General features: G+C 37.6%; 1 protein-coding gene across 7 annotated transcripts in view; it reads left to right on the top strand.

Annotated features, from left to right (window-relative positions):
- Positions 1 to 20,029, top strand: part of NAP1L4 (nucleosome assembly protein 1 like 4) — a 28,743-nt gene extending 8,714 nt beyond the window's left edge. For 4 of the 7 annotated variants that reach the window (XM_082058812.1, XM_082058816.1, XM_082058813.1 and 1 more), the window contains exons 8-16: positions 1,347 to 1,472; positions 2,207 to 2,278; positions 5,810 to 5,949; positions 8,034 to 8,179; positions 9,650 to 9,672; positions 10,312 to 10,431; positions 10,722 to 10,751; positions 12,005 to 12,061; positions 18,755 to 20,029. In XM_082058812.1, the coding sequence (XP_081914938.1) occupies positions 1,347 to 1,472; positions 2,207 to 2,278; positions 5,810 to 5,949; positions 8,034 to 8,179; positions 9,650 to 9,672; positions 10,312 to 10,431; positions 10,722 to 10,751; positions 12,005 to 12,061; positions 18,755 to 18,793 (753 nt within the window). In that variant the 3' untranslated portion in view covers positions 18,794 to 20,029. Of the gene's footprint in view, positions 1 to 1,346; positions 1,473 to 2,206; positions 2,279 to 5,809; positions 5,950 to 8,033; positions 8,180 to 9,649; positions 9,673 to 10,311; positions 10,432 to 10,721; positions 10,752 to 11,983; positions 12,062 to 13,194; positions 13,233 to 18,754 lie in introns of all 7 variants that reach the window. The other 3 variants (XR_014184685.1, XM_082058815.1, XR_014184684.1) reach the window with 3 other exon arrangements.
- Positions 20,030 to 23,283: the final 3,254 nt, after the last annotated feature.

Below are 23,283 nucleotides of genomic sequence, written 5' to 3'. Positions count from 1 at the left end.
TTGTTTGCACTGTTCGTAATCTGTTAACGGTACCTTTCTGATAACAGGTTCCATTCCAGTGCTACATGATACCCCAAGATAACAGAAGGCTGGCTGTTTGTCTGCCTGTCTCCTTTATTGTGGGGGACATAGTTAGCTTTCATTTTCATAGATAACAGATTAGACACACAAATGTCACCTAGTCATAAAATGGAATTTACCTAATAAAATGCATGCTGGCCAGTGGATTACTACTTGCCTGTTGAGTAGGAATTACCTAGATTTAGGAAGGATAATATGATCTGTAGGATAGGATGCATTTTACTCTCCTATCATCATTTTTGGAGAACTGTACTCCTGGTTTGCTTCCTTTTCTTGGAGGAATGACCTACTTACAGTGCTGTGTTTGCCATTCTGTTGGGTTTTCTTTGCATTTTTTCCTTGGCTTGTCTTCCTTCCGTTTCTTTTGCACATTGTTCTGTATACAAAGTGAATTGTTCTTTGTTTCTTGCTGATGTCATCAGATTTAGCATCACACTGTACTCTGTGTGCATAAGCAAAAAAGGTTTGTTAGGCTTAGTGTAAATACAATATTGATAGGCCACGTTCCATGCAATTATAAGATCAGAAACATGTCTAGATGGCAAGTAAACTGCTGTTTCATATTCTTGGCTGCTAATAATCAAAATAGCTGCCGTTCAGAAGCTATTGCATATTTGCTGCCATCTAGTGGTAGAAAAGGGAAGGTGCAATACAACGAAATCAGACTGAATTTCTTGGGTTTTTTTGGGGGGTGAAGTGACTTAGTCATTCTTTTTTTTATAACATTTGACGTCAGTTATATGTAAGGAATCCTGTATCACAAAAGATTAAGAATTGAAGACAGTGTAATAATGAAAAATAAGCATGAAAGCCACCTTTTCCAAGTATTCTGCAAAATTAGGAAGCTAAACCTGTATTTCAAAGGGCAAAGTTAAATTTTTAGATGAAGTACTGTAAATGGTACATGAAGCTATAGGCATGAGATGAATTAAAAATATTTCTATTTGTAGAAAGATAGAAATGTTTTTAATTATTTCTATTTGTCAAGGCAGTGAAACGGTCACTTGGACTATTTAGTCATTGTACAGAAGAATTCCAGATGAGTTGAAAGTAAATCTGAATTAAACATACATATGCTTAGTTGTGTAAATTAAATGAACCTTATGTCTCTTAACTTTATTTATGGAGAAAAAACAGTATAAATTTTAAACATTCCTTAAACTCAGCTTCAGAGGAGCAAATGTTTTGTCCATCTACCACCATTTATTGACTATATTAAGAAGTCACTATTTCATTTCTTAAATTTTTCTGTATTTGTTTCGCAGGGAGACCTGAAAAATGTAGTGGTAGTAGAAGAAAAAGCGGAAGCAGAAGAGACAAACGTCAAAGGAATTCCAGACTTCTGGTTTACTATCTTTAGGAATGTAGATATGCTAAGTGAAGTAGTACAAGTAAGTTTCTCCTCTGAAAAGAGTAACTTCTGTCATATGCTAAGTGAATTACTACTTTTTCCAGTTAATGTGCGTGAGAGACTAAATCTTAGAGTCTTCAGAATTTTTAATATTCCTGAAGATGCATGAAAGGCTGGTAATGGACAAGCAGAACAGCTGACCCGACCTGCTAAATACTGTATGGATTGTTTAAGAAATTATCATGTAACAACCTTCATAGATACTAAAGTGGAAGTTTATGTGCTACTTACAGTAGCTGTTCCCCTGTAGGTTTGCTAATTCAGTCCATAAAGGATTATTTTTACAAGGATAATATAAGCGTTCCCATGGATTTGTTGAATTTGTGTTAAATAGCTTAGATAGTTTTGCCATCAGTTATATTAATTGCTTTTAATGCTGTCAAGGAAGAATTGAAGCCTTTCTGTGAATCTCACCAGCAATAAGTATCCTGAATGAAGTTATTTTGTTTTCAGTAATGTTCATGCAGCCTAGCGTGGTAGCAGCTTTATTTACTGAAGATGAGGCTTAGCAATTGAGAATTTGGCTCATGGTGTTTGCAACTACAATTAAGAAAATTAGATCCAAATCTGAACTTTAGCTGAAATTGTTGAATAATTACAAGGTTTGGTTCTTTTTTTAAGAACAGGTTAAACTAACAAGCTCGGTTAAAATTTGTTTTTCTACATATTGCCTGTTGAATAGGATTTTTTTTTTTTTTTTTTTTTTTCTTTTAGGAGTATGATGAACCGATCTTGAAACACCTGCAGGATATTAAAGTTAAGTTTTCTGAACCCGGGCAGCCTATGGTGAGTTTTCTCTGGTTGTTTCTCATAAAGATTGTAGTAATGAAGTGAACAGGATTTCAGAATTTTAATTCCATTCTTTTCAGCTGGAATACATGTGGGTGATGTCTTTCTAGGCTAATATCTTCATGCTTTACCTTTTAAAGATTTATCTTCAGCTTTCCAGTCCCTTTGCTCTTTCGTCCTTAGCCTGGCTATCTCTGATATCGTTCTAGTTTCTAGATTCCAATTCTGTCTAGTTATCACTTTCTTTTCTCTCTCAAATTCCAGATTAATTTTCTTAGTAGGAGTAGCTAGTGTAGCTGCTTTTGGTTGGAAAATGAATTATGGAAGAAATTTTGGTGCTACTTACTGTATTGAGTATTTCATCAAAAGAAGAGATGTGATGTAGTAATTAAAAACGGTGATGGATATTAGCCAATAAAAACGGTGATGGATATTTCCATGAGCCTATTGAAAAATATAGAAAAACAGATGGTCTTTTAGGAGTGTACATAATGAGTAATTCTTAGAGTACAACTTTGCCTTCTTTGAAAATTGTATTCTTGTTTAGTGTACTGAAACAGATACTGTGGTTGTCAAAAAGTTGTTCTGTTGCTTATGGAGACTATACTTATTCCTTGAACTCCCTTTGAGGGAAAGGCCTTTTTCCCTATGTTTGGTGGTTTTTGGTTTGTCTTATGGAGTTGTAATCTTCTGACAAAGTCTAAAATAAATGCAATAAATTCTTCATTGGAGATTCACGTAAGAAAGATTGAAGGACTCTCTCAAAGTACCTTTTAAAGGTTAATAATAGCTGAAGCAAAGTTGTTTGTTTTAGTCCTCCTTGTCTTTCTCCTCTTAGTACCAAAAACTTGAGCTGTTAATAGGCAAGGGAAGTAGTATGGACAGAGAAAAATTGGGAATTAAGTTCCTAAATATTTCTAGGGCTGAAGGAGGGGATATGAGTTTTATAACAAAAATAAATTGTTTAAGCACAAAGTGAAGTATTCTAAGAAGTTGGTGTTTTGATGTTGTGCATTTTTTTGTGGTTTTGTTTTGGTTTTTTTTTTTTTTAATCTTGAAGCATATCTATTCAGTGGTGTTTGGATGATTTGGGAATAGTTTTTGCCCACAGCATTTTTGTATTCGTATTCAGCTTTGTTTTACAGTACCTTAGATTGAAGAACTGCTCTTAAAACATCATCTTGTCTTGCACTGTTCGTAACCTCTTGACAGCATATTTCTGTGAATAGGTTCCATTCCAGTGCTACATTAAATCCATTAATGGAAGGCTGACAAATTCCATGTCCCTTCTGTATTTGGAGACAAAAGGATGCGTTCCTAACTACCTAAGTGAAACCTGTTCTCCAGTTGTGTTGACTGTCTTGTCTGAAATTCTCTGACTATTGAAAATTGCTGCAGCAATGGTAGCTTAGTGCTGTAGAAAGCTCACATAACCAGTGTGTAATAAATAAGCTAATTCTGCTGGGGATTAGGTTTTGCCGCTAAGAGAAATACATGATAGTTAGTAATTTTCTGATATACCATTGACCCAAAGTGATTAACTAGTTGCCATCCTCCAAAAGTAATTTATCTGGCTACAGTAATGGTGCTTACAAAGTTGCTATAGCCTGTATATATAAACTTTTATCTGCATTAAGTGATTTACTTACTATTTGCTTTTAGTTGTATATAATCATATGAGTAAACTTACATATGTTTGTATAAATACAGTTTTTACTTAGATATCTATTTGGACATCAGGATCCTTAGCTAGCATATTCAGACTTGGATGATGTGTCTGGGTATAACTTAAGTAGCTTAAAATAAGGAAGTTCTCTCTTCTTTTGAACTTCATGAGAACATCTCGTACTTGAGGGGAAATCTAGAAATGCATGCTACAAAGGTAAGCTGATATCAAAAGCAAAGCCAGCCACATAAAGACTACTGGAAAGATTATTACAGCTCTTCAAATAGTATGTGAAACTTGAAGCCTGTTATTATTGTCTCCTAATTGGCAGGTATGGAATGAAATACCAAAATGCAATCTCTGCAGATATTTTTGTCCTGCTAGTCTTTAGGATCCTGCATGCTAAGTGATGCCACTGGCTACCTATTTATAACCACAGTGACAGTTTGTGGGATTATTTGAGTATGAATGCTAGTCACTGGTAGTGGATAAGCTGTTTGTAACTCATCCCTTGAACATCTTTGTCTTCAGTTAAGGCAAGCCTCACTTGCAGCCTCCAAACCATACTAGCTGTCTTGAATTGCTTTAATAAGGAAGTAAAGCTGAAACAAACTATGTGAAACAAATACAGATATTTCAAGGCATATCTGGTTCCCAGTGGCTTCCTTTCCTGAAACTGTGAGCACATGAGTTGAGAAAGCTGCTGTTGCCACCAGTCCCCATCACTCCTTGACCACTGTCGTTCCAAATTTCTGTCACATTAGGAGATTCATGTGATCATAGAAAGGAGATGGTGTGGAAAGACTGAGGGGCCTTTGGGAGATGAGTGAGGGATAAATGTCTTTAATGAACAGGCTGCTGTCCCCAGACTTATTTATCCTGTCTGTACGGTGGACCTTTAAGAAGAGGGGAAGCCAAGACAGCCTTGGGTGATAACAGGCCATTTTCTGATCTGAGTCTGTAGGGTACCTGGGGAAGTATATCCATGAGCTATGCAACATGCAAGGCTAGTGTTTTTGGCAATTATCTATTTCATATGTGCACTAGGTCTAGCTCTTATGGCATATTGCCAGGGTAGTAAATAAAATATTCAAGGTAGTAGTTACGCATGCTGTGGCTGTGTGCAGTAGATACGGTGATGTTAGGGATTTTGACTCTCAACCCTTCTGTGTTGTTGAACTGACCTGCCTAAGCAGACTTTTTCATCCTTCAAGTAACTAAAGCAATGCTGCTGAAATCTTGTTTACCCTGTTACAAGGTAGTTTGAGTTTTGTTTTAAGTAGTTCATAGTTGATCTCGAGTGTGAGGTGGGCATATATAGTATTGCACAGTTGATTTTGAAAGTTTTATGTATTTGATAATTTATGGATTGTGTGTGCTGCAGTTTTCTATAACTGGAGCCTTTTGTTCTCCGTGTCAGAAACTGAATTCCTGCAGTTTTCAGGTGCTACAGGAGGGGTGAACTCAAATATAAGCAGAAATACTTTATTCTGGCGATATCCTGTTAAAACAGAGGTGATGACAGAGCTTCCACAGAAAACTTAACCAAGACTTTTCTCAAAGTACCTGTTTCTGTGGTTGCTTTTAAGAAAGTTCTATATGTAAATGTGAATGAAATCTGCTAGATTACCTGATTGTCATTTGAGCGTTAATATTAGCCAAGGTTGTTATAGTTTCTTGCATGTTCAGAATTAGTTGATATTATTCATTTCCTGCTTCCCCTACAGTTTGAAAGATACGCTTGCCATCAAGTTCTTTCCCCACCCCCTCTTTGGAGTTTGTTCAGTGGTAGTTCTACTGATGCACTATTTCAAAGATAAGAATTAGTGGTAATGTAAAACTTTAATGGAACTTTTTTCCAGTCTTTCTCATTAGAGTTCCACTTTGGGCCCAATGACTACTTCTCTAATTCAGTCCTGACGAAAACATACAAGATGAAGTCGGAGCCAGACAAGACAGATCCCTTTTCATTTGAAGGACCTGAAATAGTTGATTGTGAGGGGTAAGGAAAATTTGAAATTCAAAAAACCTCCTGAAGTAATAGTCCATATATTCCAGATGCTGTTTTTTCTTACTCTGACAATGATTAATGAAGGTAAAGCTTTTGCTGACTTAAAAAGTGGGAATGTTTGTAGGGGTGATGATAATTTTAGCCTCAGTATGCAGATGTAGCAGATATATAAATACATTTTAACATACTGTGTGTTTTGAATCTTACACCTTTCAAATTTAATACATTATTGGTGAGGTGACAAACCTTTTACTTCCAGATAGTTGTGTAAATTGATTTTAGTTGTTATATTTCATAGACCTCACCCACATTCTGATAAGTAGTCTTAGACTCTCTTGCACTTATCTCCTCAGCTATTTTTATTTCAGCAGTACTTTAGAATCTGGCAGGAATTGCTTGTATGTAGGATCTGTTCTTACAGCCTGTTTTGAGGCTGGAATGTACTGGCCATGCAGTTTGGTTCTGGCAGTTGTGACTGTACTTCTGAATGAACTCAGAACACAGCAAATTTATTGGCTAAATGTGTTCAGAAATAGTCTGTAGGATGCTGAATTCTCATTTCTGTTCTGGAAGTCTAGTGAATTGGACACCGTGTTAGACTTTGTGGAAAAGATGGCTCTGTCTTACATAATCTATTCTTTTCCAATCCGTGATCTCTGCTCTGTGACCAATGTCCAGTGCCACACCAGGCCACCTTATTTATTGTTCCTTATTTTTCTTAGCTTCTTTATGTTCCGGGTTGGTTGGTTTGTTTGTTTGTTTTCCTCTTGGTTTCCCCCCACCTTCACGGATGGGATGTAGGGCTTTAGTTACAGGGTTGTTCTGGGGGTTTTTATGTGATGGTTTGGTGGTGGGTTTTTTTTCTGGTTGGTTTTGGTGTGTGTTTGGTTTTTTTTAATGTGTTTTGGGGTTTTAAAAATTATTTTCTGTGGGGTGGTGGTATTGTAAACTAACACTTAAGATATGCCAAATTCTTGCTTTCTTGAAGGCACCCTGACAACCTCAAAACCATTGGCTTTTAGTGCTACATGTTGGCTTTTGAATTCAGTATTCACCCACAGTGAGGCAAAATGTCCACTTGCATGTTTAGTGAGAGTTGTGTCTACGTAAAAGGCTACTCCATTTTGAAGAAAATATAGTTTTAGTTAATTCCAACAAAATGTTTTATGTTTAAGTCTTACAGAGGAGGAATCCCATTCTAAAATTGCTGGTATGTCAAAACTTTGATTTCGGTTCATGTTGCCTGATGAATGTTATAGATACTGGAATAAGTAGAACAGAAAACATTTTTCTGTGACTTTTCGTATTGATGAGCTATAAAACCATTGACTTTGAGCTTTTGTCTATAGGAGAAGATATGTGGTGGCATTTAAGGGTTACTGTGATGCCATTATTTCCATTAGAAGAAAACTAGCTATGTTGACTACTCATTCTTTGCCATGTGCAGTTCTGGGTAAAACTACAGGTGGATGGAGAGAGACCCTTAATTGACATAAGTGTCAGTTTGCACAGTAGCAGAAAGGAACTGAGAAGTAAGCTCTTTCTAGCTTGCTGTACTTGACTGCCAAGTCAGCCTCAGCACTCTTCTTTGAAGAGCTGAAATGTTCCTCTCCCTGCCCACTCTTTGTGCATTTATTTTTAGGGTAACTGGACGCTGCCTTGGCCTGTAGTGAGAGGACATGACATATTGTTTTCTACTGGTCTGACTGTTGGAAGAATAATTCTCAACTGTGGAGATTTTTTTTTAATAGCTTAATCATGTCCTCAGTTACAAAACTGTAGTAGTTGGGGCAAAGTAGTATTAAAATATGGGTGGGGAAAGTTATTACTCTGAGAAGACAATTTAGCTTTTTCATGTTAGGGAAATATTTATGTCTAACATATATATAATCTGATAGACAAGATGTCAAGTAGATGCATTGTAGTGCTAGAGACTTAAGTTGCCAGTGTCAGTAAAAACTAGCTTTAGAGAATGATAAGCCATCTTTGCCTTGATGTCTGTTGCTCTGATGCTTAGTTTCTTGTTTTCACTGATGTCTTGTCTTAAAATGCTGTTTCCTACATGTTGTCTCTAGGTGTACTATTGACTGGAAGAAAGGAAAAAATGTTACAGTTAAAACAATCAAGAAAAAACAGAAACACAAGGGTCGTGGCACAGTTCGGACAATTACTAAACAAGTACCTAATGATTCTTTTTTTAACTTCTTCAGTCCAATAAAAGGTAAGCTTGAAAATCGAGAATTTAGGATTCTTAAAATTTGTCATGTTTTATTTGTGCGTATTTGTATTTATACAGCTTAAACCTACAAACTGTTTATGCTGCTGCCTTGTATACTTTCTTCTAACTAGAGGAGGGTAGCAAACGGCCCATTCAAACAGATCACGTCATGCTGGTGGTGTTCTGTAGAGTTTGATCATTAGGTGTGCCATGTAAACAGAATTCATAGTATGGAAAGAGTCTCATGCAGAATCTCCTAAAGAAGTTGACTTGTTTTACCACAGGATGGCTCCATGCATCAATTTGAGGTTTTTAGCATGCAAAAGAAATCTCTTCTAGGGTTTCATTTAGATCTTTGTGTTAAGTGATAGAGCTTCCTGTGGTTTCTTCTGTGATTAATTAGTGATGACTAATGCTTCCTAATTCTCCTAGTTATCTCAAGTCAGACGTGTACTCACATATTTAAAACAATTTAGATGAATTCCAGAAACATTATTTCTTCTTGATACATCTCCCATTGTCGTATTTTTTTCAAACATGAGTGGAAGAGCAGTTTACTTTGTGGACTTCAGAGATGTACTGAACAAAACAGATGCTAGTTCTTGATTCAGTCATGGGCTGTTATGAACTACCTGTCCCTTCTAAATACCACTGCAAATGCCCATCTACATGGGGATAAAAAACAAGCGATAAGCATTTCTAGAGTTGGAATTTGTTTGTTATATAACATTGTTCTTAAAGAACTTTATCTTTTTGTTACGAGTAGTTGCTGCTTTCAGAAAGGGAGGAAGATTTGTTTGCCTCATCATGGCTTTATATTAGATTTTTAAAGTACTCTGGAGGTAGCTGTATAAAACAGATAAGACTATGACGTCTGCTGGTAGTTGATACTTGCATTCTCAACTTGAGAACAGACTGGGCCAAATTACCACTTTTACAGTAGGATCACAGTACTATGGCACCCAAGTACAGAAGGGAGACCTTTGGTTGGTTGGTTTGGTTTCTTTTTAACAAACATAAAACCCTACCCCATTCCTTACTGGTTACAGTTACAGCACCAGGCCTCTTGTCAACAGTGCTTTGCAAATTCATGACAAAATGCTAATCTACTTCATAGCACCTAAGTTTGTGGAGACAAGAGGGTTTGTACTGCTCCAGCAAAATAAAGTTACTGTAATTACAGCATTAATAAACAAAATGTGTTGTTCCTTTAGAGGAGAAATGTGGTCTACATGCCTTCTGAACCCATCTTTATAGAAAGGGTATTTCCTGTGCAAAATCTGTGGGTTTGATTTAGGATGAATATGAATAGTCTTTAAGGGTTTAATAGTTAGCTTCTGGAGACTTTATAACCCCAGTGTTTTCTGTTATGAGAAGGTCTCTATTTATATTGCATTTTGTTATCTTGAACGTTGAGGTGCGCTAGACTATAAAAACTTCTCTTAAATTTAATGTTGTGTTTTTTTTTTTCAGTATCTGCTGATGGAGAGTTGTTGGTGAGTTTACATTTCTGAAATGGCATGATTGCTCTTCGCCATATCCTTTTTGCTAAACATCTCTATAGTGACTATTCAGATTCTTTCATTAAGTACTGTGGTTTTTTTAATCGTTATTTTGGTTTTTGCCAAAGCTGAGCTGCTTCTTGATGAAATGAAAGACAGACTTCTCCAAGTAATCTGTTGACATGTTGCTGTTACATGTCTTGCTAATCTAATACATCCATAATGATCACGGCTGTGAAGAGGTCATCATTTTCTCTAGGCTCTCAGCTCTACTGTGTGGCTGGTATCTGACTTACATAAATCAATATGATGAACAATTCTGTGACATGAGGTGTCAGAATCAGCAAAGTCTTTGTGAAACTTTTTAATTAATAAAAGGTGTTCCAGCAGGCCAGTAGCCTGTATGTAGAAAGTAGGAAACTTCTAAAATAAATCTCAACTCTGCAAATCTGGAATTAGACTTGTAATATTTCTTTTATTGTTAGAAAGTTAAATATACTGAAAGTACATGTGACCTGAAGGTTGATGTTGATGGCAGTGTGATGTTTCTCAAATGTGTATTTTTTAAATACTTTTGCTCCTCTGTAGCACGTCACCTTTTTAGTAGAAAAATCAAACTGACTTGCCTTACAGGATGAAGATTCAGAATTTATTTTAGCAGCAGATTTTGAAATTGGACACTTCTTCCGCGAAAGAATAGTCCCTCGTGCTGTGCTTTATTTCACTGGGGAAGCCATAGAGGATGATGATAACGTATGTATGCTGTCAGCATTTTATTAGTCACCGTGTAGATAGAAACATTCTCCTCCTTCCTTGATTAGACTAGTATGTAGTATTAATGACATGAGAATAACAAAAAAACCTGAATAGATTCTTGTGACTTAGCATAAGGAAAGAATTGTTCAACTTGCTATGAGCTGTTAATCTGCCCTTCTGGAAGGGGCTTAGTTTCAGTTACTGTGTTTGAATATACTAGCCCTGTTGCTGCGAAGATTTTGTGCAAATATTAGTGAAGCTAATAACACTTTGGGTTTGTTTTTCAGTTTGAAGAAGGTGAAGAAGGCGAAGAGGAGGTGAGATGCACACTGTGTCTTTTATAGATAAATACATACTGCATTTGAGTTCCAGAAACAGTGCTATGTGGGACAGAAAATAGTTATTCATAAATGCTCTTGTGTATGATATTTCTTTCCAAAAGACTTCGGCGTTCCTGACTTACAAATCTATGCCTGTTCTTCCTGTTCACAAAAATAGTTTCTGCAAGAACATTTATGCATTTTTTTCTATTATTTTGAAAGCTGCTTTCTGACATGACTCTAAAATTTAAGACAAGCTTTTTTTCTTGAGGGTTGCATGGTAAAAATATTTAGTCTTATTTTTAAATATCTGCCACTGTGGCAGTACTGGAATTCAGTTGTCAGCTTTTAGTTGTCATAAGCTTGAAGACTGGGCCTTGCTAAATGTAAAGTAAAAAAGGGAGAATGTACAAATGCTCAGGGTAAAGGCTTGATTTAGGCTAGAATTTTTAGTATACCAGGAGGTCCATCTGTAATACTATTGTATTATACTATTGTACTATGAACTAATGCCCTTTACAGATTATTTTTTTTATTCTACTGTGTTCTTACTAATTGGTTAAAGACACATGCTTGACTGTCATCAAGTTCACCATAGCAGAGTAAATGAGAAGTTACCAAGCTGGTGGTCTGATACGAGCTGGCAGCCTTCAGCATGCAGTCTCTTTTCTCTTTGCAAGTTGTAATCCAGACTTCCGGGCTCAGGCTGTTGAGCGTCTAAACATCTTATTTTTTAAGATGTGTCTTGATAGAAGTGTACATGTATTTTTAATCTGTCTCGAGTGCCAGATGTGACTACTTGAATGTAGGTGTGTGTACAACAGAGTGAAGATACTGTAAAATCCTGTGCAGGAATACATACCCTGTCCACAGTAATCCAAATAAATAGAGACTGTCTAGAAGGAAGTCAAAACAAAGAACAAAATCTGACTTGCATTCTTACTACCAGAACTATAAAATTCCAAAATAATATGTCAGCAGTTAAAAAAAAATGCTGTGAGACTGCAGCAGCTTATGTAGAAAGGTTGCCTTAAGCCATGCTGAATCTTTTAAATCTGTGTTTTAAATCTTCTTTTAAAGATTTTACTTTAAGGTTTTTGAAGATGCTGAATTCTTTTAAGTCAGCCCAAGTAGTTTTAATGTTGACATCTGAAACACAAAATAATTTATTTTGGTTTTTTTCTCCATTACAGAAAGTTGCACTTTTAACCTGTTTTAATTTCTGTTAGTTTATCTCTATTTTGTCATAGGAGTTGGAGGGGGAAGAGGAGGGAGAAGAAGATGATGATGCAGAGAGTGATCCGAAGGTAAGAAATTTTTGTCTGCTTAGTCATAACACAAACTATAATGATGAGCAATATAACTAAGGTTATAGTAGTGAAAAGATTGATAAATTATTAAAAAACAAAAACCCCACAACCCCTGTCTTCTGACTGCAATGTTTTCATCTTCTTTAGCACTCACATTGCTCTTAAAAGAAAGGTTCATGTTTCCATAAACTGAGAAAACACAGGGTTTTTTTCTTCCAACGTATATCAAGAAAAAGATAATTTCAGAACTGTTTGCCTTTTCTCTTTAATGGTATTGCTGTATAATAATGACAAATATTTTTCCTTTAGAAAGGTCTTACTTCAAAGATTCTGTGACTGGACTTCAACTTAGAATTAGTCTGACAAGTCTCAACTAGCTTGTTTATTTTCTTAGACTTGTTCTTTTGGTTGTCCTGATGGCTGCAGGTTAGACTCCACATGTTTGTACTCAGCTAGAAATAAAAACAAGTCCCCAACTTTGAATTTTAAACTTTGAGACCTTGTTTAAAATTCAGCCTTAACAGTTAGTGCTTCTTCTGATAAGTATTTTTCAGTCCTTCCATCATGGTAAAGTTAATGCTTACATTTAGTGAAGCTGGGACAGTGATAACAGACTTCTTAAAACATCAGCTTTTAACTTTTATAAAAGCAGATGAAGAAGTGAAGGGTGTGCACAACTGCTTGATCTTTCAGTGAAAGTCTGAACAGCAGCTGAACATGTCACTGTTTTGACATAGAGGTTATCTACATCATCATATCACTAGTAAATGCTTTTTATCATCATATCAAGAATGATTCCTTTAATGAGGAATACTGTCTACTAAAGAAAGTCAGTCTTGTGGAAAGATTGCTCAAACAGGTTTAGTGTGGTCGAAATGGGTATTGTGACTCTGTTCTGCAGGGTCAAAATTCAGTGGTGGATCTCTGGGAAAGAGTGGGACAGGTGAGAAAATTGTTAGATGTGAGTCAAATTATATTTGTGTTAAGTATCGAATATGCCTTTAAAGGATTTGGTATTCTATAGAAAAAAAAAAGGTATCGTGGAAGGTTATAGTTGTTGCCTCCTGTATTATTTTGTACATCTCACTTTCATTCATGCTGACGGTTCCTTTCAATTTTTTCCCATTTAGGTGTAATTTAAGTCTGTTTATCATTCATACATTTCTAGGTAAGGTGGAATTCTGTTCATACCTAACTTCCTAGAGTCCCATTCATAGCCATGCAATGTAGTTTGTTTTGTAGGGCTTTCTGGTGTTGTGGGTTTTTTTCCTTGTATGGGTAAAAGAAATGGGGGAAAGGTGACTTCAGAGTTTAGGTTTTATTAGTAAAAAAATAGGAAGAAATGTGTGTAGAGATGAATGCCTTTAAATCATGTGATTAAATTAGATGATTTTTTTTTCAAAATGACCTCTCTACCATCCTGGCACAACTTCTTTGCTTTGCCTTTATTGCAGTCAAACTGTATTTTATATGCACATGATCAAAGATCATGCTTGTCAGATTTTTTCCTTGTTTCTGATTTGATGTTGCATCTCTTTACTGTTTCTAGTGTAATTGCAAATTATTTCTTAAATGTCTCCTCTGCTCTTCTTGAGAACTCTTGTAAGTCATCAGCTTACTTAGTGTGTCTTTTCCAACATTATTCTTACTTATGCTGCCTAACAAAGGCTGTCAGTCACTCTTAAAGACTCTGATTCTGATCAGGTATTGCTCTCCTCCTCATCTGTCTCTTTATTTAAATGAAGAAAAAATTCTTCTGTTGTATACTGTCCTCTTTCACCTTTCATCCTGTGCCTCATAGAGAACAATGCCTGCAACACACTCCATACCTTTTCTCCCTGTACTTTAGGTTTGTATCTTTTTTCCTTTGGTTACTTAGGAGAGGCTGTAATCTTTCCAGCTCATTCCCTCTCGGCATAGATAATGCCTCTCTTTGCCTTTGTTAAACTCAATTTATGTGTGTTTTTAAATTATTTTATTTCTAATCTGATATGCTTTGAGAAGCCAGCCACCCTGCCTCAGCATACATGCACTGTTTATTCACTTGCGATAGTACAACATCCATTTGTCACAACAGTTTATATGTAGTCCTGCTGCACTATGTTACACAACTGTCTTCACTTCTTACAATTAAAAGTTGTTAGCCAGGCTCCGGTTTTGCCAGTCAACTTGGAATTCTGTTTTTTTGTCTTTTAAGACTCATAGCTCTGATCCTGTTTTTCATTCCTTCTGTCCATCCTAGTTTCTGGTCCTCTTTCTCCTAGTCCATTGCCCCTCCTTGCCTTTCAGTTCCTGCTCCCCACTTTTCCCTCTCCACCCCTCCCACTTTTCTTGCATCTAGAATAGTTTGCATGTACACAAATAAATAATTGTTCTTTGGTCTGTTTTCCTTTCAAATCAAATTTCTTCAGTTGCTTCCATATTACTTCCTCCTTTATTGTCTTATTGCATTTGTTACATAAATGTCAACACTCTCCACTTTAACTTTTCCTTTTTCCTTCCTTTCCTGTCAGTTTTAAGTACATTTGAGTTGTTCAGTTAGAACAAAGTCATTATCATCTCTTGCACAAAGCACTTATGCTATGTATAAGTTGTGGCTTTGGAAGACTGAGCTGATGATTTGAAGTAGCTTCAGAAGGTGCTATGAAAACAGATAATGTAGCTTGTTTAGTATATTGTTGTGTGCTTGCATGCCCTCTTCCTTTAGCTGCCTTTATTTCACGTTATTGATGCTAAGCTTTAATAGAGAAGTAGCTGACAAGGTAATACAGAATGCTGTTTTGAATTATGAATTAAGAGGCTGCTGTGGGCAGAGACTGCATGTGCTTCAAGATGCTTATTCTGTCTTTTAAGTACCAGTGGCAGAAGGACCTGTTAGCAGCAAATTAATTTTCAGAATCTTTGAAGTGTTCCATCCAGTTGTGGCGGAGGCAGTTCAGACCACTTGCTTGTTTAGCTGCACTTAGATCTTAATTTACTTCCCATGTATATATTTGATATCCTTGCTTTTCCTCATTCAATAACGTTGATTAGAAAATGAACAAAGATAAGGTTTAGCGTTAGAACCCCTAACTGGACTATTTCGTGGTAGGACACTTGAAATATTGAAAGGCTTTCTTCCTTCTCTGCTGGAAAGGATACCAGCTTTAGTGCCTGCTGTTTGCATTGATCTCACTGTTGGCAGCAAAGTCTGTTTGGGAGTCAGATGAGATCTTGATGAGCTGCCTATGCCTGCACGGCTACTTTAGCAGATGAGAAGGTTCCCGAGAAGTGATTTGTAAAAGTAAGGAGGTAAAGGCTTGATTGCTCTTTGAGTCACCTAGAAATGTGTCCTTCCTAATCTGTTTAAATATTGAACATGAACAGAAATTCAGTGTCTCTTTCAGCAGTAACTTTATGTGAAAAAGATTGGTTTGAAAGGATTAAATTGCTATGATAAATGGCACAGATACTCTGTACTTATGCCCCCATCCTCCAGGATGTTGGGTTAAGTGGATGGGCAGAAGCAGTGGGCTCTGTGTGTGAAAGTCATGAAAGCAACATTATTTCAGACCTGCTTTTCTTCTCCATTTTAGTGCTATGATTCAGTGAGTTTTAGGTCAAATTTCCCCTCTAAATTTGATGCATGTCCTCTGTCCAGAAGTAGCTTTGGCTGATGTAATTGCTGATGTCTGGGCAAGTGGCCTGTACGTAAGCTAATTAGCTCGAGTTTCTTGCATTGTTCCCCTGGGTAATCAAATGCCAGGAGAAAAATGTTCATGTACGTTGTGGCAAGAGGGGTTTTTTTTGTTGTTGTTGTGTGGTGTTGTTTTTTCGTTCTGAGCAAGTGATGCAGTAAATAAGAGGCAGTGGAAAAGTAGTCATATGTTGATGCTTATTAGCAAAAGAGAAAAAAAGGTGGGAGTGTAAACTTATTCAGCTTGTATATCTCCATTGGAACAGTGTCTCAAGCTGGAATCAAAGGCCTGAAGTAGTTTAAATTTGTTGCCCGGAATAAGTAAATATTATGAAATAGTTTACAGATGTAAAAATTTAAAAATGCTACAGCTTTTCATATGAACTTAAATCATTGCTCATAACTACTATAGAGAATCTCTTTAAGACAAGAATTTTTACTGGTCTCTGTACCACTGGTAGGGAACATGTGTTTGCTGCTAAATTTATTTTAAAATAAGATGCAGTTCCTCTTCATCTTTGCCATTTAAAGTCTCTCTAGTCTTTATTGCTTGGCCGATGCATTTCATTGCTATTTCTAAGATATCTTGGGAAGTTAACTTTGGGAAATAGAGCATGAATGGCAACATTGCTAGAATGGGGAGATATATAGCACAGGGTCTAAGGCCAGTAAATGGCTTGGTAGTGGCTGGCTGACCCGTATCACCAACAGCCTGGGCACCATGGGAAGGGCAGGCTCAAACTTACTAATAGCCTTGCCTGTGAGAGTATGGAGGTAGTATCTCAATCACACTCGCAGCCTGGGGTCTGGTCTCTGATCTTACAGGAGCCATTAGAGGCCAAAGATTAATTTCAACATGTGTGTGCCTGATGTGGCAGCTGTAACTTGAAGAAAATTGTGGTCATGTTGGGATTAGGCTAGAGATGTTTTATGTGAGGATGACAGGTAACAAAAGGCAAGGTGGAGCTAATGTACAGGCTTGCTCGGCAAGAGTGATGCTGTGCTCTTGAAATAGTGGAAGAAAATTGATTATGTTGGAATCTGGATCTGAGATACTGCCTTTTTACTTGTGCCCTGCATATCAGTCTTGACAATATAAATGTTTATGCCCTGAACTGTAAGCTAAAAATAGCATAAACTAGCAGTATTTCTCTCAAAATTCTCCAACAACTGACTCATATCTGAGAAACCCTTAAACTGTGGGTTTTTTTTGTCTGAGAGCAGTAATAAATACTGAAAGGGCCTTAAGAATGAACTTTGTCATCTCCGTGACTCAGTTTTTACAGGATGAAGATTTATATGCAATAATATGATTTAAGTGTTTACAGAAATAAAGACAAGTATAAACATAATGAAGTTTATTAGAAAATATAACAGGGGCTTTGCTTGATCATTAAAACTTGGCCGGAGTGGTTGCAGTGGTCAGCCTAAATGTGTCTGATATAACAGGTGAATAGGAAGGAAGGAGGGAGATAGAAAGAATTTGAAGTATTTTCTAAATAACAGGTTTATTACTTGATTATGGCTCTTGTCCAGAATGCATGATGGTGGGGAAGTGATGCTGTGCACTATGCTGTGGCCATGTTTTAATACAAAGCAGTTATAAGAAAAACAGTTTTTGAAAGCTTTTTTGATAAAAATGTTGCCAGTTTTTGTCTGCCTCTAAATGTAAAGGAATAGCATGCAACTTCTTATCAGTGGCAGGCAGATTTTTTTTTGAGAGGGACGATGATAATTTCGTGTTCTGTGTAAACAGAGGGAATTCATGCCGCATTTAGGCCCATATCTATGAAAATGAATTTACATCAGTGTTCTTTGGAACCCCAAGCAGATGAGAGGGTGCAAAGCTTAAGTCAACTTGGGGTGCTGGGGGAGGGCAACCACAAGGAAGAAGTCTAAAAGAGTCTTAGGCATATCTGTGATTTACAGTGGGAATGACAGTGACCACTATAACCCTAAAACTTTTTAGGTGAGGAAGAGAAAAAACAGTCTGGGTTTAGTGCAGATTTTCGAGGGTACTTGTTCCTCACCACAGGCAAATGCTTAAGCTGTTTTAGCTTGTGGTCCCTTGATGTATAATGAACAAACATCTTCTTACATCTTCTTTAGGATGGTTTCTAAGAAACATTTTATTTGCAGTAAGTGGTGTTCAAGTTGTCATATTTTATGCCTGTATTTTACTTTACTAGAATTGAACAGGTTTCAGTGACTGCTTTGGTTTACAATAAACTAGGGAGAAGCTAGCAGGAAATACACTGAATAAATTCTTCTGCTTTCTAACAATTCAAATTTTACAACAAAAAAGCAAGAAGTGCTGTGTAAAACCTGAAGTTCTTAGCTGTTTGAGTACATGTTCTCCTTTACAAATACACTTCCTTTTGCCAAAGGGGAAGTTGTTTTACTACCTAATGAAGGTGTTTTTACTCTTACATATTCAGATCAACATGTGGACTTCTTGCCCAGTGTTAAACTGTTGAATAGTTACCTGCTGGTGATGCAGAACCTAGAAAAAAACAACACATTAATTCCATTTTTATCACCTTAGCAGAAAGGACAAGGCTTCTAAGGAAAAACTCAAGCGTGCTGTGGAATAAGCAGCCTGCCTTCCTCCCTCCTCAGAGTTGCTGAGGAGGTGGCAGTTGATTGTGAAACCGTTTTAATAGGAACTAAAACTCATATTGAGCCTCTGATTGGGGGGAGTAGAAGGTGGTTTGCTTTCTTGTTTGAGCCTCGGTCTATTGGATGGCATGTAAAGAACACAAACGTAGTTTAAAAATATGATTGGATACCAAGCAGTTGTGGGTGAGGGGAACCCAGTAAATCTGGTGGCTGCTGTTCGGACCTTTATGATCTAGGTTGAGGTTACATGTAGCTTTTTTGTATGTGCTGATGATATCTCTAGCTAATTCAAAACTGCATAGCAAATGTCTTCTATTTGTTCAAGTATTTTCTTGTATGCCATTTTGATTTTTTTTTTACTTTTTTTTTTCTTTTTTCTTTTTCCCTTTATACAGAAAGATTCCAGCCAACCTGCTGAATGCAAACAACAGTAATAAGGAAATACCACTTGGAAGTGATATTTGAACAACTTGTAACAAATATTTGGATACCTGGCCTGCAGTTCAGGATATTCCATTGCTGCAGCACAATCTTATTAACAATGCTTAAAATTAATTTGTTTTAAAATGCATGATTTTCACTAACTTTTCTTTATTGCTTAACATGTACAGTGGCAACTTCAATGCATTTGGGAAATATGAGGTTTAAATAAAGCACACTCTACAGCCGTTGGTACACTGTAGCTAAGTATGTCAGTAGGCCTTTAGAGCCTTTTGCCCTATGCATAGGGGAATAGTCCAGACTACCAAGTGAGGATTATCCATTTTCTTGTTAAACATTGAAAATTGTGGAATAGCAATGTGCTGAGAAGCTAAAGTAAATGGATTACATGTATGGTAGCTGAAACGGATAGAGCAATATGACTTTTTGCTAGTTCCCTCCCCCTTTTTTAATATTTCTTGCAACCTACAAATTGAACTAGTGCTTGAGCAGCTTTAAATGTCATATTTATTATCTCAGTAAACCAACTGAAGTAATTTTACTTCATTGAAGGGGGTGTCATATTTGAGACTTAGTTGTTCATCTTACTATTTATTTATTCATGTTTGTAAGTACTTTGACAGAATTAGTGCTTTTTAATAGTTTTTAATATACTTGAAAAACTTCTTCCTCTTTTGCATACAATATGGGTACTTGTAAAACAAATACTTTGAATTGGTCTCAAATGTAGTAGTCTAGACAGAAGAAACGAACTTGCATCAAAATGACAACTCTTCTGGATGAAGATCAAAATACAAAGGCCAAACTGTTGCTGTTGATGGAAGTGGGTTGCAGCCAAAGAACCAGAAAATTTCCAGTAGTCTTATTGCTTAATGTCCAGCATGGGAGGACCTTTCACTATGAACACGGCAACTTACAGAAATTCAATTCAATAAATCTGAAGTTTTGGTGTCTTACTTGCAACACTGAAATTATTCCATTCCACAATTTGTTTTATTTTAAGTTCTGAAGTCTTCAAAACTACCTTTTGTTGTTGTGTGGCACTTCAGGTACACGTTTCTAGTTTCAACATCCGTTGCCAACCTCTGGCAGCAGTTGAATAGCAGCTGTATCAACACTGTGACCAGGCATGTAGAGTGCTCCAGCCTTACCTTACACATTTGTAACAATACAGTGTTTTCAATTTGTACAGACTAGATAGAATATTCTATTAAAGTTGTGAAACATGATTGTTGGTGCCTTTCTGGTCCATAATACTTTCTAGGTAAAATGAATATTCCTTTGACTTTCAGTAGGGCTAAAGCAGAGGCCTGCTGGCTCTTTTGGCTTCTTGTCTGAATGTCCTGCTCATGTCCTTTGTCAAAAGCCAAAGAAAAGGAGCCCTTGTAAATACTGCCTTGTGGAGTTGTTTGATGTGAGTCAGAACCAACTTGCTCAATTTGCGAGTGAACATTTCCCTTAACTTGTAGCTGTCTGGAATGTTTCATAGGAATTGGGTTTTTTTGGTGGGGCAGTGTCATTATCAAAGATGCAATGTGATCTGTGCAGTTTTGTCAGGGACTAAATGAGGTGTTGGGGACTGGAAACGGGTTTATGACGTTATGATATCCCCATGTCAATACCTTACAGTCAGAAAACGCATAGCACTAATTTTCAAGTGACAATGTTAAGGCAGGAACGAAGGAAGGGGGAGGTGGTCAGCAATAGCAGTAGGTTCTGGGCTTTAAAGGTGTTCTGGATGATGCTCGCAAATGTGCAAACTGGCTAATTACAGTGCCAATGATGTTAGGCACATCAAATAGAGGTATTTGACCAGCTTTTTTTTTTCTTTCTACATCAAAAGAAGTGGAATGATAGTTCCCTCATCCTAAAGAAGTACTTTCCACTACATGGTTAAACACAAGTGCTGCTACCTGGAGATAAACATCTGCAAATTAGCACACATAAGTAATTTATGTGCGCGAATCCTGAAAGGCTAACTTTAATTTTGAGAAGACGGGAAATTCCAGAACACAGAGCAAATGTGCCAGCATTCAGGGAGCGCAAATGGGATGGGTGGGTAGCTGAAGCTGCCTAGCGAGATGTTCGTCCCCAGAAAGGCGATGGGAAAGCTGAGCTGGGATTTGTTAAAGCAGAGTTAACACCACTTGCCACAGCTGAATGGAAACCAGATCTTGTCAAAGATGTTGGCGTTACGGATCTAGCTGATAATGGCAAAGATGAGCATTTCACAGACTTCTCTGTTTTCAGATGGTTATTTATAGACTTTGTCTATGGGAAAAGTAACTAACAGGTACTTGAACAGCTCGGCTTGTTCTTTCAGCAGAAAAGAGAACTGATGGTTTAGTTTTCAGAATGTCACAGCTGGACAAATCCAGGCTGGATGGTAAAAACAGAGAGTGAGGATGTGCAAAAAGAAGATAACTGTGATTAACAGTTGGAAAAGAAAATTTAAAAAAATCAGTATTGGTGTTTTCTGAAGACTGGGCCTTAAGACAAAGAAGTTGAGGGCCTTATGCAAAACTATGGGGGGAAGTTCTAAAAATGGTGAGGTGATACCAAAAAAGTGAGTCTGCATGCATACAAGCCTGATTACCATCGCAGCAACATGATAAACTCTAGGTTCAGTCTGTGGGAACACACTCTTCTGATGCAATCTTCATGTCGGGAGCTTCTCATTTGAGGAAGAAAAAAAAGCGTTCCATTTCTGGGTTTGAAAGTTGAAGCAGCGGGAAGCGCTCCAAGCGAGACTAATTTGGCATGTCACCTACTGGGGCTGCAGCATGATTAATAGCTTCTCAGTGCCTTGGTTGTCTAGGAAGAAAGCCTTGGAGGTACTACCCCGCTGCCCTATCTCATACAGGAATAAATGCCAAATATTCTGCTTCCGGCTGAAAACTGGGGAAGGGTTGTGGTTTCTCAGGAGCATTTTGCAGAGCATTAAGGAACCTTCATGGGAGCTTGGTTTTTGGGATAACCAGGAGCTGTAGGCTTTCAGGCCAACTGCAGTTAAGTTCAGTTATCTGGGGTTTGCTATCTGGGTTAGGACTTGTGGTAGGTGGAAAAAATTAAAATTGTCTCTGTGCGTTTCCACTCTCCTTATTGAACAGGCTTTTCCTGTTCTGAAATAAAGGAGACTCGTAATAAATTCATCCTTGGTTAAATGCTGCCTTGACGGCAGTTCCTCAAGCAAATGAGGTTTCGCCGAGGAAGCCAGCTCAGCACAGCGCCGTCCGGAGGAGGCCACGCTGGAGAGGAACACGTAAGAAGAGGTCAGACCAGTAATGGCATGAGGAAATCGCTTGTTCCTGTGAGCTCGGCGATTCAGGAGGTGACTCTGAGACGCGAGACATGCTCCAGCTGGCTGACGTTACACTGAGGTAGCACATAACCTTATGAACTTGTTCTTGAAATTTCACCTTCTCAAGCATCTTAGCTTGACCTCTTTCGGAAACAATTATAGCTCAACCAGAAAATAGAAGAAACATCATTTCTAGTTGAGCTTAAAGGCACAAGTAGTAGATGATGCAGCTGGGTGGGAGACCTGCTGCTTGAGCAAGTGTTACATGCTGAACTTCACCTGGTCCCACAGCTTTTTATGTCCACCAATGTGTGGCTTCTAGAAAAACATGAAGTTTACTTGGGCTCCTCCAAATCACCTCTTGATAGCCTATTGCAAATGGCAATCTATTAAAAAATAAAAAGGTGCTGCATTCATGCTTCTTTATCTTCTGCCCCTTCCCACAGATAAATATCTGTATTATTTCCCAAATAAAGTCTGGAAGGCACTGTTTTTTGGCAGTGTAGTGTCTGTTCAGGCCTCCTTCCCTGAAGCTGCAGTCCTCACATTTTTTACCTTTTTTTTTGCCCATGTTTTTCACTACAGCCAGTGTGCAAACAGCTCTGTCACTGTAGCTGTCACCTGTGCATGGAAGAACCTTCATCCTCCCTTTCCCAAACAGTTCATAGCCTTCACACTAATGGCAGGCAGAGCTATTTTTTCCATATGCTCATATTGCTGTCCTAAACACCTCCAGTCTCTCATGGGTCAGGAAACCCAAACAAAAAATGCTGTAAATCACACTGGTTTGACGAGCATTGAAAAAAAAAAAAAGGTCCAAGCCTTTACACTGTTTGTGAAGCATTGTATGAATGAAGGCTGAACTGCTTGCCAAGTGCCAGTTTTTGTTTCCAGACTGGCTTTCCTCTCTGCTTGTTCACCTTGCCATTACACAAGCAGAACGCACGCTCCACCCAGCAGCGAGCCCGGTGAGCCTCTTGCACAAGCCGCCTTACCCTCTGGTTTTTACCGTGGGAATCCGGACACCTTGTGGGGATGCCAAACCAGGTTAATACAACCCAGTGAGCGTGTGCTGCAGTTGCCAGCGCAGCTCTGCACAGCCTCCCGGCTTCTACAAGCTTTCCCGGTAACAGACCCACACTGGAAAAATCACCTCCTAGCAAATTGTCCTTTCCCAAAGGA

Source organism: Streptopelia decaocto (genome assembly GCF_964273445.1).
Source record: "Streptopelia decaocto genome assembly, chromosome: 7".
In the NCBI taxonomy this organism is placed as follows: domain Eukaryota; kingdom Metazoa; phylum Chordata; class Aves; order Columbiformes; family Columbidae; genus Streptopelia; species Streptopelia decaocto.
Note: the sequence above shows the minus strand (reverse complement) of the source record. Positions and strands in the feature narration are given on the sequence as shown.